At 48.7% G+C, this 18499-nt stretch overlaps 1 protein-coding gene across 2 annotated transcripts in view; it reads left to right on the top strand.

Annotated features, from left to right (window-relative positions):
* SLC25A17 (solute carrier family 25 member 17) overlaps positions 1–18499 on the top strand; it is a 53826-nt gene that overhangs the window by 10017 nt on the left and 25310 nt on the right. For both annotated transcript variants that reach the window (XM_048834889.2, XM_048834888.2), the window contains exon 2: positions 16585–16645. In XM_048834889.2, the coding sequence (XP_048690846.1) occupies positions 16585–16645 (61 nt within the window). The remainder of the gene's footprint in view (positions 1–16584; positions 16646–18499) is intronic.

The following is an 18499-nucleotide window of genomic DNA, read 5'->3' as shown; positions in this document are numbered from 1 at the left end:
GACCAGAAGGGGATAACATGAGGGAGGTTAGAGAATGAGGGGTAGCAGAGGGGGTTTAGGGCTGGGGGGGGCATATCAGTCCTGAATTTTCTCTTTTCATCTGTGTGCTGGTATATAAGGGAGCCCTACCTTTCTGCAGGGGTCTGAACCCCTCTGAGTACCTGCTGTGTGTGTTTGATGTAATGAGGTTGACAGGTCTGATGTGAGAGCTGTTTACAAAGAACAGGTGACTTTGCCAAGGGGTTTCTATGTCAGAAGGTGATAAATTGAAACTTCTGTAATCCAGAAAATGAATAGTTTAGATGCACATCACCCTTGGGGAGGGGCTGGCCAGAGTGTGTGGAGGAACAGCCTGGTTTGGAGGAGAGGTGTCTGGGTGGACCTGGAGTTTGGCTATAGAAGCCTGGCTGAGGCAGGGATAGGTGTCCCACCTGGAGGTAGGTAGTGGGAGTGAGAGCAATATAAACCAGGGTAGCATGCCGCCCTTTGGTAAGCTGCTGGCTGTGATGATGTGTGTGCAGCTGCATAAGGCAGAAGACAGCAAAGAGCAACTTCTTACATGTTAATGACTTCTGCAGTGCCAACTAATGGCTTAATGGGATGGGAGGGGGAGCTGGAAATGGTGGGGGATGGCATGCCTATGGCATGCGTGCCAAAGATGATACATGAGCCGATTTTTAATGGCACGCTGCTCCGCTCAGCCTGCTGCCGAACCCAGGCTGGCAGCGGGCCTGCGACCGGGACCCCAGCCGGCAGCAGCGTGCCATTAAAAATCCTGCCCACCCCGGCCTGCTCTTCTCTGCCCCCCTCGGGAACAGGGTGAAGAAGCTTGGTGCTGTGGGCTGCTGCAGCAGGGCAGGCAAGGTCCCCCCTGCCTCTCCTCCTCTCCCTCCCTGCTGCCAATCATCTGATGGCCCTTGCAAGGAGGAGTAGAAGTATAGCCGCAGCACGTGCTGCTCCAGGGAGGAGACGGAGAAGACGTGGGGACGGGGCCTTGGGGAAGAGGAGTGGAATCAGGGCATATCCCCTCCAGCCCCATGCCATAAGCTGTTCTGGGCAAAGGTCTGGGAGCACCCTCATGACCCTAAACCACACCCCTAGCCCTCTGCCCTGACCCCTACACCCCCCCCCACACACACACCTTTGGCCCCCTGCCCTGACTCCTGCACCTCCCCACACACCCTGCACCCCTCACACACCCCAGCCTCCTGCCCTGACCCCTGTACCCCCCCACAACCCCAGCCCTGACTCCAGTGCCCCCCCCAACCCCATGCCCTGACTCCTGCATCCTCACACACCCACAGCCCCCTGCTCTGACTCCTGCACCCCCACCCTGAGCACAAAACAGGAGCTCCTGCACACATTCCCCCCCCCCCCCCACACACACACATTCCCACCTGCACCCATTGCACCAAATGGGAGCTGTCCTGGTAAGCACTCCACACCCAAACCTCCTGCCCCAACCCTGAGCCTCCTCCCTCATTCTAACTCCTGGCCAGACCCTACACTCCAAACCCCAGCCTGATCCTTTACCCCTAGCCCTGTGCTCAGTGCACTCCCACCCTCAGCTCAGTGCAGAGAGAGAGAGAGAGAGGAAGAGAATGGCTAGAACCAGGGAGAAGGTAGGTATCCACTCTATGTGGGCAGGGCCAGGATCCCAGACTGGCAGCGGGCTGAGTGGGGCCGGCAGCCAGGACCCTGGCTGGCAGGAGCCAGCAGATGGAACCCCAGACCGGCAGCAGGCTGAGCTGCTCAGCCCGCTGCCGGCCTGGGGTCCTGGCCGCCAGCCCCGCTCAGCCCGCTGCCGGCCTGGGGTCCTGGCCGCCGGCCCCGCTCAGCCTAGGTGAACAGAACCCCGGGCTGGTAGCGGGCTGAGCGGGCTGGCAGCATAAGATCAGCATTTTAATTTAATTTTAAATGAAGCTTCTTAAACATTTTGAAAACCTTGTTTACTTTACATACCACAATAGTTTAGTTATATAATATATAGACAGAGAGACCTTTGAAAAAAACGTTAAAATGTATTACTGGCATGCGAAACCTTAAATTAAAGTGAATAAATGAAGACTTGGCACATCGCTTCTGATAGGCCGCTGACCCCTGGTTTAGAACATCCCAAATCATTACCTTGAATCTGGGAGTGTATTGAGTAATTTTCAGCAGTTCTGCGATGGCTAGTCACTTCCTCACTGGGGAATAAGCTATCGGGGGGGAAAAAACCTCTCTCAGGAGAGCATCAGAGGGCTGTTCCAAAATACACTCTATTATCCAGTCTTTTATAACTAACTTTTACAAAACACACTGCTCATAGTCACCCCTACTGGGTCATTACCTCTCCTAACTTCAATAAACTTATTGACAAATATTCCTAACATTGTTATTATGATTAAGCTTCTATGTCAAAGGTGCCCAAAACTCAAGGTTCCCATCCACTTGTTTTCTTTCAGTCTCAAATTGACTTTCTCCCCTCCTCCAATTCTGATTAGCAGAAACTGCAAGCCTGCAACTGTTTGACCTTGCCTCCAGAAGTTCTGCTTGTTCAAATTAATCCTTAACTAGGTGGTGGTCTGTTTTATTAATTCATGGTGGCTGAAGGCACATAACATGGTTGCAGTTAGCTTGATCAAAATCTGGGGTACACATACCCCTCTAATCCAGGGTAACACAGTAACCTTGGGCAAGTCACTTCACCTCTCTGTGCCTCACTTTCCCATCTGTAAAATGGGAATAATTATGTAAAGTACTTTGAGACCTACTGATGAAAAACACTATATAAAAAAAACTGTCTTTTCATTACTACTTAGCCACTGCAGCATATCAAGTGCAAACTTCGATGAGAACTACAACTACCTGAATGACCCCTAACGCCTACGAACAAACATTTTTCTCTTTAAAAAACTAGGAAATTAACTGGCAAAAAAAACTTCATTCATGCAAAGTTAAAAAGTGGTAACTTGTGCTCTTTCAGAACATCCAGTTCAGCAAAACTCAAAATTCTGAAAACCAAGTGTAACAGGTTGAAACCCCCCCACCCCCGTCCAGGACGCCACCTGATACACTGAGGTTTCACTGAGCCTTGCCTGCTCCACCATCCTGGATTTCCTCTCCCTGTTTTGCTGAATTAGGCTGTTCAGCCTCTTGCAGCACACACACATACACACACACATATGTATATATACAGGTAGGGCCACATCCAGCTGCAGACACAGATTGAAGTCAGCTCTGTGGGAGAGGACTCACATGCACACACCTTTTGGGAGATAAATCCAAAATACTGTTTGCACTGTATAGGAAGATCTGCCCAGCGCAAGGTCATAAAAATTTGCTCTCTCCCTCAATGTGGAGAGAGATGTGCGCAGCTTTTGCCCCCCCAGATATGAATTGCACAGACTGGGTTGTTATAAACAAGAAATAAGTTTATTAACTACAAAAGATAAATTGTAAGTAATTATAAGTGATAGCAAACAGATTAAAGTAGATTACCTTAGTAAATAAACAAAAACTGCAAACTAAAAGCTTAACACACTAGATGGGTAAGATATAAATTAGCAAATTCTCACCCTGTGTGATAAACAGGCTGGCAGATTCTTAAGGCACAAGTTGCCTTGGCTTTCCCAGGTTTTCATGCATAGGCTAAAAATCCTTCTAGCCTGGGACCATCACTTCCCACAGTTCCTCAGGTGTTTCCAGGTGTGTTGTTATAGGGAGAGTGAGGTTACCCCCCATCATGTCATTTCCCCCCTTTTATATCCTCTCCCCACTTGCTGGAAAGGTCTTTTGTTGTGACCTGGTTCCCATTGTGTAGTGCTGTCTCTGAGAGGTTTCTGTTGTACACAGTTCCCGGGATAATCCTTGTGCTTGTGTGCGTTTCCTCAATAAGCCATTAACATTGTTTGGCTTTTTTACTATCTTACCTGAAAGGCTGCTTGTGTGTGTTTTCAACCTCAGGACATGTTTCAGCAACACAAACATACCCAAACTTCATAACTTCACACATGATGATAGCACATACAAGCCAACAAGATATTCCTGTCCAGCAGATCAAGACTTTTAGAATGACACCTCACAAGGCATACTTTGTAAAAGACATATCCTAATTACATGACAGTGGTGAATATTGGGGTGTCAGGGTGTAACACCAACAATTACAGAGTTAAGGTAAATGCCCACACAACCTTAACTCTGCCTTCTTTGAGCAATGCCCAAGTACACACATTCCCACTCTTCGCTGTAATTGACAGGTGCTACTTGCACTAGCCCTATGCTCAAACATTGAGCCTATTTCCTCTACAGAGTATCACACTTCTAAAATTTAACAACCACTTCATACTCTTTTACAACCCATTCACACTCACAGAATACCCTTTAAGCCTATCGTTAAATCTACAGACTGTTCTCATGTACCACCTCACTACTGACAGTGCACATGGCAAGAAGACCCCAGTGGCCTGCTACTGACACAACCTACACAATTCTCAAGATACATATGCATCTCTCTCCTTTGATTACACGCATGTGAGGACTCAGACTCGGATCACCTCATATCATAACAGCTCTGTAACAGTTCCTCAAAATTAATCCCCAGATCTCATATCACAAACATGCTTCTGCTAACCTTTCCCACTTACTGCTTCCATTATTCAGTACAGTTAGTTATAACAAAACCACTGAAAGCAACTGGAATACATGCAGATAATTCCCAGTCTTTCTTGCCAACTCCAGGGTGGCAGAGTATGGGTTGCATGGGTGTTTCCTTAACTCTATTTCCTGGTTTTCAGAAGTTTGAGTTTTGCCAAACTTGATGTTCTGGAAGACCACAAGTGACCACAGGGTGATTTTAACTTTGCATTGACTTTTTTTTGCATTAAATAGTTTCTTGAGCACAAGTCATACAAAAGCTTTTTTTGAATCAGGCTGTTAGTACCTGCAGGACTGGAACTTGGGACTGTGGGATTTTGGGGCCACTGATGCCCCTGCATCACAGGAAGAGATGGGCTCCCACAGAAGGACCCTGTGTCGCTGGGCTTGGCCGGAAGAACCTCCCAGCACGACTGGAGTAGTGGCCTCAGACAGTTCCCTGATTGGCCAAAACCAGTATGTAAACCAGGAAGCCATGAAGGGGAGCTGTGTGAGCCACAGATTGCCTGCCTGTCTCTGCTCCAGACCATACCCGTGACCCTGCCTGCCTCCTGATGCCTGAATCTTGGTTTGCCCTCTGGCCTGTCATGGATTTTGACTTCCCGGTAACCTGACCCTGCCTGCCTTTTGACACCTGCCTCTTGGTTTCCACTCTTGTCTATCCTGGACTGTGACCTCCTGATGCCTGACTCCTGCTCTGACCACCCACATCCTGATCATGACAGTTTACTCAGACCCTCTTGCCCTCCCCCTCCTCCCCCCGCAAATGCATCTATCTCCTCCAGAGATGATAGAAGGGGCAAGCCGTCCAACCATGGGTCCCTGAGGGCCCAGGGCCCAGTTGCCTATCTGGAGGCAGAGAACCTTGCACTACAGACCCATGCTACGCAGTGTGCACTCAAAGCCCTGGTCTACACTAGGACTTTAGGTCGAATTTAGTAGCGTTAAATCGATGTAAACCTGCACCCGTCCACACGATGAAGCCCTTTATTTCGACTTAAAGGGCTCTTAAAATCAGTTTCCTTATTCCACCCCTGACAAGTGGATTAGCGCTTAAATCGGCCTTGCCGGGTCAAATTTGGGGTACTGTGGACACAATTTGACGGTATTGGCCTCCGGGAGCTATCCCAGAGTGCTTCATTGTGACCGCTCTAGACAGCACTCTCAACTCAGATGCACTGGCCAGGTAGACAGGAAAAGAACCGCGAACTTTTGAATCTCATTTCCTGTTTGGCCAGCGTGGCAAACTGCAGGTGACCATGCAGAGCTCATCCGCAGAGGTGACCATGATGGAGTCCCAGAATCGCAAAAGAGCTCCAGCATGGACTGAACGGGAGGTACGGGATCTGATCGCTGTATGGGGAGAGGAATCCATGCTATCAGAACTCCATTCCAGTTTTCGAAATGCCAAAACCTTTGTCAAAATCTCCCAGGGCATGAAGGACAGAGGCCATAACAGGGACCTGAAGAAGTGCTGCGTGAAATTTAAGGAGCTGAGGCAAGCCTACCAGAAAACCAGAGGAGCGAACGGCCGCTCCGGGTCAGAGCCCCAAACATGCCGCTTCTATGATGAGCTGCATGCCATTTTAGGGGGTTCAGCCACCACTACCCCAGCCGTGTTGTTTGACTCCTTCAATGGAGATGGAGGCAACACGGAAGCAGGTTTTGGGGGCGAAGAAGATGAGGATGATGATGAGGTTGTAGATCGCTCACAGCAAGCAAGCGGAGAAACCGGTTTTCCCGACAGCCAGGAACCGTTTCTCACCCTGGACCTGGAGCCAGTACCCCCCGAACCCACCCAAGGCTGCCTCCTGGACCCAGCAGGCGCAGAAGGGACCTCCGGTGAGTGTACCTTTTAAAATTACCATACATGGCTTAAAAGCAAGCATGTGAAAGGATTAATTTGCCCTGGCATTCGTGGCTCTCCTGGATGTACTCCCAAAACCTTTGCAAAAGGTTTCTGGGGAGGACAGCCTTATTCCATCCACCACGGTAGGACACGTTACCACTCCAGGCCAGTAACACGTACTCGGGAATCATTGTACAACAAAGCATTGCAGTGTATGTTTGCTGGCATTCAAACAACATCCGTTCTTTATCTCTCTGTGTTATCCTCAGGAGAGTGAGATATCATTCATGTCACCTGGTTGAAATAGGGTGCTTTTCTTCAGGGGACACTCATAGGAGCCCGTTCCTGCTGGGCTCTTTGCCTGCGCCTGAACAGAAATGTTCCCCGCTGTTAGCCACAGGGAGGAGGGAGGGTTGAGGGGGTAGCCACGTGGTGGGGGGAGGCAAAATGTGACCTTGTAACGAAAGCACATGTGCTATGTATGTAATGTTAACAGCAATGTTTACCCTGAAAGAGTGTAGCCACTGTTTTATAAAATGTGTCTTTTTAAATACCACTGTCCCTTTTTTTTTTCTCCACCAGCTGCATGTGTTTCAATGATCACAGGATCTTCTCCTTCCCAGAGGCTAGTGAAGATTAGAAAGAAAAAAAAACGCACTTGTGATGAAATGTTCTCTGAGCTCATGCTGTCCTCCCACACTGACAGAGCACAGACGAATGCGTGGAGGCAAATTATGTCAGAGTGCAGGAAAGCACAAAATGACCAGGAGGAGAGGTGGTGGGCTGAAGAGAGTAAGTGGCGGGCTGAAGACAGGGCTGAAGCTGAAAGGTGGCGGCATCGTGATGAGAGGAGGCAGGATTCAATGCTGAGGCTGCTGGAGGATCAAACCAGTATGCTCCAGTGTATGGTTGAGCTGCAGCAAAGGCAGCTGGAGCACAGACTGCCACTACAGCCCCTGTGTAACCAACCGCCCTCCTCCCCAAGTTCCATAGCCTCCACACCCAGACGCCCAAGAACGCGGTGGGGGGGCCACTGGCCAACCAGCCACTCAGCCACAGAGGATTGCCCCAAAAAAAGAAGGCTGGCATTCAATAAATTTTAAAGTTGTAAACTTTTGAAGTGCTGTGCTTAAAGTGCTGTGTGGCATTTTCCCCCTCCTCCACCACCCCTCCTGTGCTACCTTGGTAGTCATCCCCCTATTTGTGTGATGAATGAATAAAGAATGCATGAATGTGAAGCAACAATGACTTTATTGCCTCTGCAAGCGGTGATCGAAGGGAGGAGGGGAGGGTGGTTAGCTTACAGGAAAGTAGAGTGAACCGAGGGGCGGGGGGTTTCATCAAGGAGAAACAAAGAGAACTTTCACACCGTAGCCTGGCCAGTCATGAAACTGGTTTTCAAAACTTCTCTGATGCGTACCGCGCCCTCCTGTGCTCTTCTAACTGCCCTGGTGTCTGGCTGCACGTAATCAGCAGCCAGGCGATTTGCCTCAACCTCCCACCCCACCATAAATGTCTCCCCCTTACTCTCATAGATATTGTGGAGCACACAACAAGCAGTAATAACAGTGGGAATATTGGTTTCGCTGAGGTCTAAGCGAGTCAGTAAACTGCGCCAGCGCGCCTTTAAACGTCCAAATGCATATTCTCCAACCATTCTGCACTTGCTCAGCTTGTAGTTGAACAGCTTCTGACTACTGTCCAGGCTGCCTGTGTATGGCTTCATGGCATTAAGGGGTAGGCTGGGTCCCCAAGGATAACTATAGGCATTTCAGCATCCCCAACAGTTATTTTCTGGTCTGGGAATAAAGTCCCTTCCTGCAGCTTTTGAAACAGACCAGAGTTCCTGAAGACTCGAGCGTCATGTACCTTTCCCAGCCATCCCATGTTGATGTTGGTGAAACGTCCCTTGTGATCCACCAGAGCTTGCAGGACTATTGAAAAGTACCCCTTGCGGTTTATGTACTCGGCGGCTTGGTGCTCCTGTGCCAAGATAGGGATATGGGTTCCGTCTATGGCCCCACCACAGTTAGGGAATCCCATTGCAGCAAAGCCATCCACTATGACCTGCACATTTCTCAGGGTCACTACCCTTGATATCAGCAGATCTTTGGTTGCGTGGGCTACTTGCATCACAGCAGCCCCCACAGTAGATTTGCCCACTCCAAATTGATTCCTAACTGACTGGTAGCTGTCTGGCGTTGCAAGCTTCCACAGGGCTATCGCCACTCGCTTCTCAATTGTGAGGGCTGCTCTCATCTTGGTATTCATGTGCTTCAGGGCAGGGGAAAGCAAGTCACAAAGTTCCATGAAAGTGCCCTTTCGCATGCAAAAGTTTCGCAGCCACTGGGAATCGTCCCAGACCTGCAACACTATGCGGTCCCACCAGTCTGTGCTTGTTTCCCGAGCCCAGAATCGGTGTTCCACAGCATGAACCTGCCCCATTAGCACCATGATGCATGCATTGGCAGGGCCCATGCTTTCAGAGAAATCTGTGTCCATGTCCTGATCACTCACGTGACCGCGCTGACGTCGCCTCCTCGCCCGGTATCGCTCTGCCAGGTTCTGGTGCTGCATATACTGCTGGATAATGCGTGTGGTGTTTAGTGTGCTCCTAATTGCCAAAGTGAGCTGAGCGGCCTCCATGCTTCCCTTGGTATGGCGTCCGCTCAGAAAAAAGGCACGGAACGATTGTCTGCCGTTGCTCTGACGGAGGGAGGGGCGACTGACGACATGGCTTACAGGGTTGGCTTCAGGGAGCTAAAATCAACAAAGGGGGTGGCTTTACGTCAAGGAGTATTTCAGGCAGGACTTCACGGAGGGTTCCAATAAGAAATGGTGCACCTAAGTTATTGTTCTTATTGGAATAAGGAGGTTAGTCTGACCTCTGATTGATACATGGCTAGATTTACCTCGCTGCGCCTTCCCTGAGTGACTGCAGTGTGACCTAGAGGAATGAGTCCCCTAGACGGGGGAGAGGGGGAAGGAAATGAGTACAAAACAAATCTGGTCTATTTCTTGTTTTGATACACTCCATCTATCTTTTACATCTTTGGCTGGCAGCAGACGGTGCAGAAGGACTGCATGCCATCCACATCTCATGGCTGCTCGGCAGAAGATGGTACAATACGACTGCTAGCCATCCTCATCTCTTGCCTGCCTGGCAGAAGATGGTACAATACAACTGCTAGCAATCCATATCGCCTGCCTGCTCACCATAAGATGGTTCAATAGGACTGACTGCAGGACTAAAGAGAATGACTTGATCAAGTCACTCCAAATTTAATCCCTGCGCCCATGTGTGCCCAGGCGCTCCTGGCCGATTTGGCCAGGAGCACCTCGGACATGACGATGATGGCTACCAGTCCTATTGCACCGTGGTTTGCTGCTACTGTGTAGTAATGCAGTACTGCGTCTGCTAGCACCCAGGAGACATATGGTGACGGTTACCTGAGCGGGCTCCATGCTTGCCGTGGTATGGCGTCTGCACAGGTAACTCAGGAAAAAAGGCGTGAAACGATTGTCTGCCCTTGCTTTCACGGAGGGAGGGAGGGAAGGGGGGCCTGACGATATGTACCCAGAACCACCCGCGACAATGATCCCATCAGGCATTGGGATCTCAACCCAGAATTCCAATGGGCAACGGAGACTGCGGGAACTGTGGGACAGCTACCCACAGTGCAATACTCCGGAAGTCGACTCTAGCCTCGGTACTGTGGAAGAACTCCCCTGAGTTAATTCACTTAATGCACTTAGAGCATTTTCTGTGGGGACATACACACTCGAATATATAAAACCGATTTCTAAAAAACCGACTTCTATAAATTCGACCTAATTTCGTAGTGTAGACATAGCCAAAGCATAGGTCCTGCATGAGCAACCAGTCCAGTCACAGGCTCAGGTGGCGCAGCTCACTGCCAAAGTACAACGCCTAACCAAGCAGCTCGCATGTGTGCGGTTCAATACAAGACAGGACACGGCTTTAGGCAAGCAAGCAGGCTGGCAGGATTGCCCCTGTCAGCTTTTCCACCTCTCTTTTATTTCTCTCCCCCCTGCGCATTACATACTCCAACCGCAAAAGGCATCAACAAAGGAAATAATATGACTTTGATTAATATTCTTATTTACCAGCCTCTGTCTACTACAATCCTTGTTCTCAGGCCTTGAGCCCAGTCCAAGGAAGCTTCCCACGGTTCATGTCCTTTAGTTGACTTCCCATGGTCCATGTCCTTGGATGGAGCAGTGTGTGCATCGGTCCTACACAACAGTCAGGGTGTGCCCTGAATGTTTCCAGGTGCATGAACGCTACATGAACCCTTCACGCATGCTCACAGAAAGAAGGAATGACCTTATGTGCCCAAACAGACCATGCATTCCCTGAACCAGCTCCCGCAGTGCCACTGCCTGAATGGTTCAGTGAGGATCATTAGAAATTCTGGGGTTTCCTGAACCAATGCCGGCTGCTCATCCTGCTCTGCCCCCAAGTGTACCTCATAGACTGGACTAAGGTGGGAACAGTAGTCAGCCTAGTCAACAGTAAAGCACTTAACTGGGCCTCCCCAGTGTTGGAGCAGAACAGCCCTGTGCTCTCTGACTGGGATGCCTTCCTGCAAGCCTTTGTGACCATCTTCAAAGACCTGCTTCACATCTGTGCAGCAGGGGCTATCCTCTGGAAACGTGGCCAGGGCAATGGCCAGCCACCTCCTAGCCTACCCATTTCTGATGACTTGTGGCTGATGTTGAATGGAATGAGGCAGCCCAACTTTACCAATTCCGCTGGGGGCTCAATGATGAGGTAAAAGGTGAACTAACCTGCATTGAAAACCCCATCTACTTAGGCACCTTTCTAGACCTTGCCCTGCACATTGACTCTTGGCTGCATGAATGGAACGAGGAAAGGAGAGGTGGCCCAACAGTCCCCGCTACCTGCCCTCCATGCCAAGGCTTGTTGAATAGAGTCCTGAACCCATGCAGATCAATCTGGGTTGCCAGTGTCTGACCCTGAAGAGAGAGAGAGAGAGCGTCAATGACAATTGAACCTCTGTTTTTAGTGCAGGGGATCAGTACATGCCCTTGCCTCCTGCCCAGCATAGAAGAACTTGGGAAACGGACCAGCCCAGGCCCAGTAGGGGAGCACAGCGTGGGTACCACCAGAGCTCCATGCTCCATAACCACCACCACCCCCTTTCCCTGTTCTCAAGGAGAACCCGACCTGGGAACTATGGTGCCTCCCTGCACTTCCAGTTGCTACTGCAGTTGCAGGTTTTGGAGCAGGCACAGCAGATCTCCCCCACAGTTAGCAATGATAGACTAGGGCCGCTGCCAACTTTATAGATGCTGAAGAAGTCCAAACCCTCCAGATCTCCTTGCGGCTGAAACCCACGCTGGACCTTTTGGAGATGATTGTTGGGTTGCCCCTATCATCGGGACCAGTAATCCAAGAGGCTGTCCCACTAGAGGCCATAGTAGAGAAGCACTGAGAAACAGTATGCCTCAATGTGATCAGGTCCCCATTCTTTGGCATTCCTTGGTTGGAGTGGCATGACCCATGTATCTACAGGTGGCAGAGGAAAATTAGCTTCCCTGAATACTTTCAAAAAGTGTGCCTCCAACAAAGCAACCAACCCCCAGCTGACCTGCACCTGGGGCCCCAGGATGGAAGGAGACCCTTGGAAGCAGAACTCTTGACAGTGGGGGCTAGCCAGACAGGAATGGCCCCAGGCAAGAACCTCAGCCTCCTTGACAAGTACAGTAGAACCTCAGAGTTACGAACACCAGAGTTACGAACTGACCAGTCAACCACGCATCTCATTTGGAACTGGAAGTACTCAGGCAGCAGCAGAGACCAAAAAAAAAGAAAAAACAAGTACAGTACTGTATTAAATTTAAACTACTAAAAAAAAGGAAAGCAGCATTTTTCTTCTGCGTAGTAAAGTTTCAAAGCTGTATTAAGTCAATATTCAGTTGTAAACTTTTGAAAGAACAACCATAACTTTTTGTTCCGAGTTACAAACATTTCAGAATTGCGAACAACCTCCATTCAAACTTTCTGGGTGTGTTTGAAAAGAAAAATGCAGACTAAATGGGTGAACCAAGTCCACACTCCTGCCATATGTAGTTTTCTTAAAACAACGCTGACTGTGCCTCTAAGGGTCGGAGCTCCTTCTTCGCTAAATACAGATTTCATCCCCATTTCCACCTGGTGTTACCAGCAATCTCTCCGAATCCCACTGCCACTGATGGGTTCCAACAGATCCATCTCATTCAGGAAAAGCTCAAGAACCACCTTGAAGAGGCGAAGGAGGTCTACAAGCGGCATGCAGATTGTTGATGACAAGAAGCTCCAGTATTTATGGTAGACCAAAAGATGTGGCTTGCCATCAAACACCTCCAGACCAGGCGATCCTCCTGCAAATTGGACCACCAGTTCCTGGGACCTTTCCTGATATGCCAACAGATTAACCAATTTATCTTCAAATTCCAGCTTCCCCAGTCTCTCAAAATACACCCAGTTTTCCATGTCTCCTTTCTGAAGCCCTATAATGAGAACTACCCCCCCAGCCAAACCACACTGCTATCTCAACCACTTGAAATCCAGGGTCACGATGAATACGAAGTGCACGGCATCCTCAGTTCCCGACAGATACGTGGCTGTCTGTGCTCTCCATTGGATTGGGAAGGCTACGACCCTGAAAAATGTGCTTGGGAGCCTGCCTCCCATGTCCATGCTCCTGACCTGGTGGAGAAATTCCACAAAACTAGCCCTGACAAGCGTGGACTGACACCACCTTGAAGGGGGGCCTGTAAACGGGGATGATGTTACAACCTGCAAGGCTGGTATCTGCGGGGTTCAGGGCTACTGATGCCTCTACAATCACCACAAGAGGCTTAGGCTGTGCTCCAACTTGAGGACCCTATGGGGCTCAGCTTGGCAGGAAGTACCACCCAGCAGGACCAGAGTGGCGGCCTCAGACAACTCCTTGATTGGCCAATAGCAAAATATAAAACAGGAAGCCCTGAAGGGGAGCTGTGTGATCAACAACATAGACTGCCTGCCTCTGCTCCAGACCCTGCTCGCAAGAGACACTGTACTCTGGCTTCTGACCCTGCCTGCCTCCTGATACTTGACTCTGCCTTCTGGCCTCTCACAGACTCTGATTTCCCGGTACCGGACTCGGACTGACTCCTGCTCTGACCACTAGTTCTGACCGCACATGTCCTGGTCAGTTGCCCTTCCCCAAAAGGGTGTTACACAATCTCTACCAACAAAAGACTCGAGCCCAGTGCTCTTATGCTTTCAATGAGCTACATTAGCTGGAATTTGAGCGGAGAAGATAGGGCATGTCTCCCCTTTAATAACCTGCTCTGTTCCATGGAATTAGACAATTCCAACTGAATTTGCTCAGTTTTGTTTGCACAAATCAGAAAAAAAACTTCCTCATACCAGGAGGCTCTCTACTCAGGAACTGACTGGAAGCAATTCAGATTGACCAAGCTGTCCATTTACAGAAACAGACTTGCTAGTCAAGATTTTGCAATTGCTGTGAAGGAAGGTGTTGCAGCTGGCCCAGTGCCTCCTCTGTACAGTCACCAGTCTATTGTAAGTGGACCCAGCTGCTGGGACCCATGTGCTTTTAAGCCAACTGAGTCTGGGTAGAGTCTAGTCACGGAGTCTAGCTTTGGGTTTCTAGGGTGCACTCCCAGGATCAGGCCTCTTGTCTGAGTACTTCCTTGGGACCTGCAGTCTAGCTACTCTAAATCCCCAAATCAGTGTCCCAGACCTCCTAATTGCATATACACACAGACAGAGTTCCACCCAGCTGTGGGCAACCCTAGCTTTTTGTTTAACCCCTGTTTGGACAATGTGGTATGAAAGCAAGGAACATAGACGTTTAGTAAAGTAATCTCTTAACTATAGTCATTTTACTCTTAAGAAAGTGCAGAGTTACAGAAATTTACAGTATAAGAAAAGTTCTGAGATTCACCCCCATCCTAGTCTGATCTCACCCTTTCGAGAAGTGAGGTCTGCTAGTGTTCAGGCTGGTCAGAGTCCCTCCTTCTCTCTCTCTCCCTCCTCTACACCTCCAGCTTACATGTGACGCCCCCCTGCTCAGAGAAGGAACACCCTTAAAATACAGTCCCTCTCTAGTTTCGCCATTGTGTCCAGAGTAAGGCCTAGCCTACACCTAAAATGTAAGCCAACTTAGCTTTGTTGCTCAGGGCTGTGAAATATTTCATGCCCTGTGCAACATAGTTAGGTTTACGTATCTCCCACTGTAGACGCAGCTTGGTTGACAGAAGAATTCTTCCATTGACATAGCCACCGCCTCTTGAGGGGGTGGATTTACTACTGCAACAGAAAAACTCCTTCTATTGCTGTATTGTCTACATTACCACAGGATAGTAGTAGCGCTGCAGGTGTGCTGCTGTAGCACCTGTAGTGTAGACATCCCCTGGAAAGCTGCAGATCCACCGATCATGCTGATGATGTGGATAATCAAGGAAGTTCAGCATATAATACAAAATTGAGTGCACAGAATAATCCAGACATGCCAACTCTTTCACACAAGGCAAAAAAAAAAAGTCTTGGCTTACCTCAGAGCCACATTATAGAAATAAAATAATAATAAAAAAATCACTGTTGCCATCACTTGGATTCAGGTGGGAATTTCTGCTTTCTTCCTTGTTGCCTCATTGTTTACAAATCATCTATGAGCGATGAGGCTGAAGCTTCAGAAGAAGATACTTACAGGCCACTTTATGAGTCTTAGTATTACAGTAGTGCCTGGAGGCTCAACCAGGTTGGGGCCCCATTGTGCCAGGTGCTGTACAGTAAAAGCCTGCTCCATTCTAAAGAGCTTACAGTCTTAAAAATAAGAGTCAACAGGGCAAAAACAACAAAGAGTCCTTGTGGCACTTTAGAGACCAACAAAGTGCCACAAGGACTCCTTGTTGTTTTTGCTGATACAGACTAACACGGCTACCACTCTGAAACCATTAAACAGGGTGGTGAGGCAAATAGTGGAAGTTGTGGAGGGAGGAGCCATACTGCCATATTTACAAGCATGGATGCCGACTCTGTGGGTGCTCCAGGGGTGGAGCACCCACAGAGAAAAATTAGTAGGTGCTTAGCCTGCAGCGGCAGTCAAGCCCCCCCCTCCTGCCCACTGCCTGCCCCCGTGCTGATCAACTCCTCTCCCTCCCTCCCAGGGCGGGGGTGGGGGCAGAGGTGGAGTGGGGGTGGGGCCTGGGCTGAGCCGGGGTTTAGCACCCCCGGGGAAAATTAGAAGCCAGTGCCTGTGTTTACAGAATCCAACGGCTGTGCTGCACAAGAAGTAGAGAATATTGGCCAAGATTTCACCCTCTATATCTAATTAAAACTACGGGGTGAATTTTATGAAAGCAGACTGTAATTTCCTAAATTGGAATTTGGCTAAGCACTGGGATTGACTTGCAAAAACTGCATCTGAATTTTTAATGAGCATGAGAACCGCTATTTTGTCTCATTTAGAAGGCAGCACCTCTCATAACAATGGTCCCTTGTATTGTGCTCTAGGGCACTGTTTTGATCCTAATTTAGAGGGATAAATGCCATGTAATTTTAACATTCCTCCTTCCAGCATAACCTTTTATCAGACTTGTATAGGTGGGGCAGAAGTGGGAATGGAGAAACAAACTAGTGCTCTTTTATCTGCTTACTGACATCAGACTTCTAAAAACTTTTATGCTAAAGGAGAGCTTTGCAATCATTTCAGTTTATTTACAACTTATTTAATCACATTTGAAAGCCTTTTCTCTAACCCTGTGACCAAAAGTTTCCAGTTGTCATTGGTATCTATAGAGTTCATTTTCTTTTTCTGTTAAATTTTGTTATGCATATTACTCTTCACCTTTATTCAGCAAATTTTGATTTTGGGTGGGAACAGAATTTACGGGGTAAACAAAAGGTCATTGTTAAGCAGTTTTTAACAAAGAATATAGTTTAGTTCTTGTTTATGTGGAGTAATTTTGCTGAGAAACTTGTAATGATTGTGTATGTAACTCATTACAGACAGATATACAAAAAATTGCTAATTAACTGTTTTATCATTTTTCAGGGCAGTGTGACTGCAATGACAGTATTTTTTCCTTTGGATACAGCTAGACTTAGACTTCAGGGTAAGTGTCTAAACACCTGTGTCTTTGTGGCTCCTGTCTTTGTTTCCATTTCCTTTTAGCCTCGGCACTTCTGGGAGTAGTTGCATGGGGATTGTGATGGGGTGCACTCACCTCTTGTGAGTGCCTCCTGTCACCTGGGTATCATCCTGCACTCTTTTTCTGCTCCTGTTGCCCTGTCAGCTGTTGCTGAGCAGGTCTTCAGTGGCTCAGCCCTCTGTTCACGTCACAGTCTAAAATGGATGACCACCATCCAGCAGGGCATATCACAGTGCTCTTATTAGTGTCTTTAACCCTGCCTCTTTGCAGAGATCTCATCCCCTTTCTGGGCTGGCTTTAAGTTCATTTCTGCCCTGTTGTAGAGCACTGCCCCCAGGGCTTTCACCCTCAAGACTTTGACTTTTTGTTCTTGCTGCCCCAGCTGTCCAGCCACATCATCTCTTAAATTCAGTCCCCTTCTGGAGTAACAAAGTCCCACTAATGGTTGGCTCTCTCCAGGGTCTTCAGCCCCATCTCATAAGAACGGCCATACTGGGTCGGACCAAAGGTCCATCTAGCCCAGTATCCTGTCTTCCAGTGGTGGCCAATGTCATGTGCCCCATAGGGAATGAACAAAACAGGTAATTATCAAGTGATCCATTGCCTGTCACCCATTCGCAGCTTCTCTGAACCCTTCTCAGGGCTTAGGCCACTTCCCCAGGGAACCAGGCCCGCCCACTACTCCAGGTCCCAAGTCAGGGACCCTATAAACAGCAGCCTTGTACTGCTTTCATTAATAGTTGCTGCTGCTGTATTCCCTGGGTTGCTTCCCACTGAGTCCCATCACCTTCGCCCATTACTTTTGGGTTACAGTTTTTGGGTTCTCTCTGTCTTATCCCTGCTTGAGCAGTGTCTTTCCCAGGCCTCCTTCCTAGAGAGAGTCTCTTTGTCCTTCCTCACCCTTCTGGTCCCAGCTAGCAACCGACCTGCTCAGGCCCTGCAGCTCTTTTTAGCTGAGCCTGCTGCACTCTGATTGGCTGCTTCCCTGCAGCCTTTCTAGGCAGCCCTGGGGGACCCACTTTCACTGCTCCTTTCCTGAGGCAGAGTATGTTAGGACTGCGAGACCTGGCACACCCCCATCATAGGGATCTCCTCTGTGTAAACAAGGATCTTTCCTTTTGTTCCTTCCTCATCACCAGCAACATTCTTCTAGTTGAGGCTGATTAAACCTTTAGGAACAGCACTGACTGACTCTTTAATTAGCTGAAAAGTCATTGCTGTGTGACTTATGGCTCACATTTGAATGTCTAAAGTCTGGTCTACACTACAGACCTATCTTGGAATAACTTCGTTGCTCAGGAGTGTGAAAAATGGGTGAAGTAGTTATGGCACCTTAGAGACTAACACATTTATTTGAGCATTTATTTGAGCTCAAATAAATTTGTTAGTCTCTAAGGTGCCACAAGTCCTCCTTTTCTTTTTGCGGATACAGACTAAAACGGCTGCTACTCTGAAACCTGAAGTAGTTATATTGACCTAACCCCCCGTGTAGCCAGCACTGCTTCTCCCACTGACTATCGCTTCTCAGGGAAGTGGATTAACTACACCAATGGGAGAACAGTCTCTCCTGTCAGCTTAGAGCATCTTCGTTAAAGTGCTATAGTAGCTGTGCTGATTCAGCGTTTTAAGTGCAGACTGGTCTTGCCAGCCCATGGGAACAACACTATGTGCAGGAGAAAAACAAGCACGTTCTTGCCTAAGGCATTGTGCCATAGGGGAATTTAAAAGCACAGAGTGAGAGCGAAATTGGGAGTACAAATATCCCATGTTTCCCAAAATTAAACTTTAACTCCTGAACAGCCCATGGTAGTCAAGCCT

This window comes from Caretta caretta, chromosome 1 (assembly GCF_965140235.1).
Source record: "Caretta caretta isolate rCarCar2 chromosome 1, rCarCar1.hap1, whole genome shotgun sequence".
Taxonomy (NCBI): domain Eukaryota; kingdom Metazoa; phylum Chordata; order Testudines; family Cheloniidae; genus Caretta; species Caretta caretta.
The sequence above is the reverse complement of the archived record's forward strand: the minus strand, read 5'-3'. Positions and strand labels throughout refer to the sequence as shown.